The sequence below is a fragment of the Morone saxatilis genome, unplaced genomic scaffold (assembly GCF_004916995.1).
Source record: "Morone saxatilis isolate NCDOM2014 unplaced genomic scaffold, NCSU_SB_2.0 Contig14, whole genome shotgun sequence".
Taxonomy (NCBI): domain Eukaryota; kingdom Metazoa; phylum Chordata; class Actinopteri; family Moronidae; genus Morone; species Morone saxatilis.
Window position 1 is genome coordinate 15,580,584 of NW_023339696.1, and position 7,046 is coordinate 15,587,629.

The window sequence follows — 7,046 nt, forward strand, 5'->3', positions numbered from 1 at the left end:
TATATGCACAGCCCCAGGCTCCAGGTCTCTGGATGCATGGAATTCGTGTCTTTGTGTCACCCATTTTGTTGCTCAGCTTACCTTCACATATGCATTACCCAGATTTCTGATTATCTTTGGTATGCTAACGGAAACCAAGTGCTTTCCACAGAGGTTTGTGTGATACTGATCCAAATGCATTTTCCAGGCCCAGAAATAAAGCATGGGTTTCTCACATCCCTCATTGGGTGACTGAATGCAAAGGTGATTTGTTGCAATAAATGTGGCCTTCCTGTTTAGTGTTTCTTAAGATAGTCATTCTTTTTTTTTTACCCCAGAAATTTCTCCTACATTTCTCCTACATTAAAATGTGCAAAACATCATATTATATATTTTAGCAGTCCTTCTACTAATGGCCCAGTATTGTACAAGAAATCTTTGTTTTTCCAATCTTCCTGCACAGAAATTCTTCAAAGAAATTCATGAGGAGAATGCCTTCATGTACCACTCGAAGGCACTTTCCTCATGAATTTTGTTATCTTCATTAAATACAGACAACAAAACTGTAGACTCTACTGAACCTGGACCAGCACTACACAGTTTGGCGTAAGTTCACGTACTCTATCTAAATTGGTTTTAACTTTATATATTTCTTCATGAGAATGTAACATGTCTAGGTTACTTTATTGTGACTTCATGACTCACTGGTTGCAATAAATGAGCCGATCATATAAATATTGATTTACAGTTACTTAGTGTGTAGATTTTACTGCATTTGGGGCCTATGAGAAACTTCTTCCTTTGCTATTTAGTACACTCCCTTTTGTCATTGTTTGGGTCGATTCAACTGATGGAGAGATGGTCACTTGTAACCATTCTGTCATCTTCTGTCTAATTGCAGCCCAATAAACCATCTCTGCTGTCAGGCCCAGTGGAACAATAGGGTGTGGTAATACTCTGACTTAAATTACACTGAGCACTGTGACAGTCTGCATGGCTGTAGCTACCTGCCAAAACCTCCCCACAATGGCCGTTCATCTCAGCTCCACCAGACAGGCTCAGACTGTGGCAGAGTTCAGAATCAGGTCATTTCATATTAGAAGACCCAAATCTTAAGGTGGTGCAGCAGCTCCTAAGCTGTAGCTATATTGAGAAAGTGCCAGAGGCCTGATGTACTCTGTATTAACAGCACAGGAACTTCTTGTGTGGTGCATCTTAGAAATTTGGACTGGAATTATTACATTTGTATTTTGGATTTTTAGCATAGAACAGTCTCTAGAGTCATTTGTGTTGCACCTTTGATGATGAATCAGACACTGTAGGAGCTCTGTCTCTGGCTTGATTCACCATAGAAGCGATGACAAGTGTTGTATAAGATGTAGTTTAGTCCTTAACCTTGTCTGTGCTAACTGCCTCCAGGCGGTCCAGGCTGCATCCACAGCACAAGCACCACAGAGCACAATGCACTGACCATCAATTACTGGTGTAGGTAGAGCTGTTTGGTTGCGATTTTAAAAGCTAAAAACAAAAATGTATCCATATCTGTACCTGATGATATACAGCACTAGTTATGCAGATACCCCTATATACTGATATTAAGAATATGTTGTTTTAATATTCAGCTGTAGTTCGAATGAATGCTGTGAAATAAATGTGTCTTCTCTGTATAGTATTCAAACAAGGATAAAGAAAAAGCATAAAAGACATGCAATAGAATAAAGTAGACTCAGTGCTGCAGCCTCCTCTAAAACTGGTGAGATGATATTTATAACGAATTAGATGAATAATTCTACATTAACTGTGAGTGGATATTGTGAGGATTGAAAATCATAATTGCAATAGAAGTGCAGACACATTGGATAGCTGAGACACATTTTTAATTCCAGGTATAAATGCAATATGGATAATTCATATCTGAATACAATCTAGACATGAGGTGAATGTTAATGTGAGCTGCAAAGAGGACCACGATGCTTTATGCGGCTCACAGTCACATTGTGAATGTGTGCTAGTAGACTGAGACGAGAGCGGTTAGCTTGTGCCATATTTACATGAAACAAGGAGATGAATCATTTTGACCTGGAGTGACTAAATTACTGTTAGTTGACTTGGAGTGGCAAACAGTGTTGTTTTGAAACCTTAAACTTAACCTGTTGCCAGTAGGTAAGGTAGAAAAGGCTCATTTGATATTGGCCTTGTGACACAACCAGTAAATTCACATTTTAACAAAGCAGTTGCCTGGACTTTAACTTCAATAAACTCAATTTTTCTGAAGTGACTGCTTGTTTGTAAATGCAAATAAAGACAATGTGAGCACTAAGCTTCCACAGGGACAGACAATGTCTGAACGATTCATGAATGGCTCAGATAACAGACACAACAAAGGGAAGATAAAACGGGTCAATATATTTTCTCTTGTCCTCTGATAATAATTTATCATCAGCATTGAGTGGCGGCAGCCATCTTTAATACCACTTCACTTGTGTTGGTATTAACAGTAAAATGTTCTGCTGCAACTGCTTCACAGCAAGAATTTCTGAGCATGCTCAGAAATCTCTGACAGGGTGACTCTCAGACAGGTAGAAAGTCTGATAACAGCGAGAATTTACAAACGGGGCAGTTCGTGTTAGAGAGCTCTCTGCTTCTCCGAGTGGCAATTTACGAATACAACAATTTCAACAAACCCATTGAGTTCTCCTACGCTCTCTTGACTGCCAAACACCCAGGAACCATTGTGCTCCAAGCACTTGTTCACGCTTTCCTCCCCCTCATCCAATCACCTGCATTGCTTATGTACAGGCCTAGTTTGTAAATAACTTAATTTGTCATATTGGTTGGGACATAAAAATGGAACTAAAATCAGAAGAAGAATCATGCAAAAGTATTTCACAGAGGAATATATACAGTACATGGCAAACATACTGTTTATTAGACATTTGCATCTCAGTCAGTTAAGAAGAAAAACCTGCATATGTGATTTCCAGTCCAGTGTGTAACATTTAGGAGGATCTATTGGAAGTAATGGAATTTAATATTCATAGTTGCATTTTCATTTGGGTGTAATCACCCAAAAATAATTCATTACCTTAATATGAGCCGTTTTTATCTTAGCCCAGAATGGACAAACCAAACACTGGCTCTAGATAGGACCTTTTGCATTTTTTGCAAGTGTTCCTGCCACCATAGTTTAGATGCTTGGAAGATGAGCAGTATTCAGCTGGTTGCAATCTGCAACTGAACCGCTAGATGCCACTAAATCCTACACACTGGTCCCTTACATTTGATATTTACTCTCTTTATTGGTCTCTACCAACTCGTCAGGGAAATTTCTGGCAGTTTAGCTCCTAAATGCTCCACTGTGTTCACCAGCTTGTTGATAACTGTGTCTGTTTGTCATTTGGTGCTGAGCAGGTAGTGTCCAGTGGGTTTTTTAGAGCTTTCTTGATGAAAACAGTTGGCTGAAAACAACTATACAAGCAGTGAGTCTGAACCAAAGCAGTAAAGTTGTGGACCGGACAGCTAAACAATGAGCTGAAACTCAATATAAAGCTGCATTAGGCTGAGGGTAGCTGCCTGATTCGGATGATAATTTTCTGTCGGTTCATCACTATAAGTGACCCCTTTCAAATTGTTTTAACATTGTAATTTTGTTATTATAAAATTATTGATTGCCTGCACTATATTTCTATTGGGTTCAAAAGTCTTGACTCTGTGTTGGGAAAGTGTGAGCAATGTGAAGATACATTTTCCCGTTCTAGTAGCTCTCATTTTCTGATTCGGTGGAAATGCACTGGCTGAATGCAAAAGAGCTCCCTTGCTATATTGTTGTCCTTTAGTAAGGCTGCAGCTCTCTATAATAAAATGACTTTGTGTCACCCCTGGTTTTCATCCCGTGCCGGCTACAGACAGTTAAGGAGAATAAATTTGGTCAAGCAACATATAAATATAAATATATATCAAACACAGAACTTTATATATAACAGTGGCTTGCTGTTCTGAAAGCAAGGCATTGCAAATTATTTGTGACCCAGTACTTAGTGTGATGCTGGCTCTCCTGGTGTGTTGGAGGTGTGTGATGAATGAGATTCTGTAATACAGGGAGACATTTCAGTGGCACGCAATTTTAAATCCTCATATTGCAGCAACAAAGTGTACAAGTTAAGGTCTAGTGAATATTCTCATCAGTAATTATAGTCTGCACCCGTGTATAATAAATTCAGTGTATAATACGCCTAAGCAGCATCCCCTTCCTCAGCATAATGCAGAACACAGGATTGTTTTCTGCATGTGCTCTCTTGCATTTAGAAATATGTAGGGAATTACACCCCCAGTGACTCATCATTTTAATTCAGAACATAGTGTTGCTCATTATCCACTTTGATTCATATAACCTGCTTTTATATTTATCAGGATAAACTTCTTTTTCTTTCTCTTTTTGTAAATGAACTTATGCAATGCTCCACCGAAAACCAGCAGGGTGCAGACATGAGCTTTCAGTAAAATGTAATCTCTATCAAAATAATCTTTCTGAGATGGAGTTTTATTAGAGAACTTTATACAGTATGAAACAATTTACAGTGTAATACGCTCTCACATATTCCGGCTCTTTAATTAATTTCTCTGTAAGGGGCCGCATGAATGAGGAGAAGCAGCTTTCCACACGAATGTTTCAGATAAGGACATCTGACGTTTAGAGCCCTACTTGTGCACGGGTAGAGGAAAAAGTGGGTGTACACACTAGTTGTGCTCTGTGTACTTCACTTCAGATGAGCTCACCCAGCCGATGCGCACATCGTAGGATCCAACCAATCTGAGAGGGCACAAGGACGGCAAGCAGCAGCCCCAGTAGCCACTGGGAAGAGTGGCTGCTTTTGTGCAAAGGCTGCCCGACTTTCTACTACACAAAGTAAATAAGGGAGAGAAGCGTAAAGGATTGTGCGCCCGGTCGCCTCTTGTTGGAAAGACTCGGTGGATTTGTAGGTTGCCTGGATGGATGTGAATCCACTCTTGTATCGCAGACCGGACTAGACTTCGGGCTGAGCGGCTGATGAGAAGAAGCCTTGTTTCAACTCTCTCTTTTATTTTCTTTTTACCCCCCCTTTCTTTATAAAATGCTAGGATTTCGTTCATCATATTGTGTCCAGTTCAAGCCAGGCTGCTCATTTGGAAGGACGCCAGACCTCCAGCCTCCCAAATCTGCAAGTTCAGTCCAATAAATTGTGACATTGTCTGTCAGCCTTGGAATAAGAAATCGATACTCAAGAAAAGGGACGCGATATTCTTCCGGAATTTTAACGATCTGTTTCCCCGCCATCCTTATAAATATGCGATTTGGTTGGATTGGGTTGGTTTGGTCCAGCTTCACGCTTTTTAGCTGGAGCAGCGCTGATAGTGACTGATTATTGCTGTTGATTTTTGTCCATGCAAGACTCGGGGTGGAAACATGTCTGGCCACTTCTTTGAGAGGATCACTGCTATCAGAGATGGCATTTTGGTCCAGCACTTCGGTTTTCACCTCTAAAGTGCCCCGGAAAATCTTATTCATGTTCACCCTCTCCCTCTCTGTCACCTACTTGTTCTATAGCTTGATGAGCTGCTACAACTCGCTGCAGTTCCCGCTGCAAGAGAACTACGTGTATCAAGGGAGGCTGGTGACAGAGGAGACAACTTTTGTGACATTGAGGGAGAAACTTTATTCCGCCTCCCCGGGCTTGACCGAATTCACCGAGGCCGAGAGAACCACCGCGGTCTCCACCGTGAAGGATCATGCTGAGGCCGAACAAAGGACGGTGGAGTGGATTAGGACCCAGGCGTCTCCCACTAAATCGGCGGCGGCGTATCACACCACCGCGCTGGAGAGGGAGCACCAGGAAATCAGCACCACGGACAGCGAACTCAGGGCGAACTGCACCATGGATTACGGAGAGAAGAAACTTCCTCAAGCCATCATCATCGGGGTGAAGAAAGGGGGGACCAGAGCCCTGCTGGAGGCTCTCAGGGTGCACCCGGACGTCAGAGCCGTTGGAAATGAGCCACATTTCTTTGACAGGAACTACGAGAAGGGGCTGGACTGGTACCGGTGAGTTACTATTTCAGCCTTATCTAGTGGCAGTGTGTAGTTTTTGGCCGAGTCTGTTACAGAATCGTGCACACTTTCGGCTACACATTTTTCAAAGAACTCCAATGTGTGTTATATTTATGAATGCGTTTATATTCGCATCACACCTCGGTCTTCTTTCATTTGTGGGAGGTAAAATCAATTTGCAAGAGACTTAAAACCTGCTTGAGATCAACCACAGCGAATATCATTTCCGCCTACATGTTTGTCAAACTGTATTGTAACTTTTCGATCTCTGCGCTTAGAGATACAATATTACATACTGCCTTTTTTCTGATGAAAATAAAAGCCTTTTTTTCTCACTGTGGATTGGATTATGTGATCTCACGCCAGCAACTTTCAAGTCTATGGACGTTGATTTTTTTATTTAGCCTATAATGACAGGAATGGAAAACAATGGCTGCTTTGGAAAGTGGATAGTAGCCTCATGCATATATGATTGACTGAAATTGTAAAAAAAATAGGTCCTTTAACAGACTAACTGAATGAATTGAGTTCTATATTCTTGTTTTCTTATTGTCAGAGCATATTGTGTGTGAACGGAGTAGCTGAACAGTTTCCACTTTGTTTCTGAATCACAGTGTGTATTGTTATACTGAACCCCACTTGAAGATTCACTGTGGTCTTAAAGGGAATTGCATGGTACCACAGGTCTGTCGTGTATCAAATGATCATGTATCGTGTTCTGTCACAAAGTTACTTGAAGTTAGGACCTTCAATAGGGTTACACAATATTTGACCACACATTGTGGCACGCTAACACACACACTGAGGACTGTCACTGTGTAGTTTAAGGCAAAGTTTTTTTCGACAGAGCTGTTGTGTGCTTTAGGCTGGTATCTGCTGGTAAAAAAGTAAATAAATACACAACACACAGTGAGAGAATAATCATGTGATGCTCATTAAATAATGTTATGTTTGTAATTTCTAGATGCCAGTTTTGACACTG

At 40.9% G+C, this 7,046-nt stretch overlaps 1 protein-coding gene across 1 annotated transcript; it reads left to right on the forward strand.

Annotated features, from left to right (window-relative positions):
• Nucleotides 1–5,435: 5,435 nt before the first annotated feature.
• LOC118323703 (heparan sulfate glucosamine 3-O-sulfotransferase 4-like) lies at nt 5,436–6,062 on the forward strand. The gene has a single exon (XM_035655755.1). It carries the CDS (start codon nt 5,463–5,465, stop codon nt 6,060–6,062), a length of 600 nt encoding a protein of 199 aa, XP_035511648.1. The 5' UTR covers nt 5,436–5,462.
• Nucleotides 6,063–7,046: the final 984 nt, after the last annotated feature.

What these genes read in the sequence shown, in the direction of transcription:
- LOC118323703 (XM_035655755.1), top strand. Translation starts at nt 5,463, where the DNA reads ATGGCATTTTGGTCCAGCACTTCGGTTTTCACCTCTAAAGTGCCCCGG.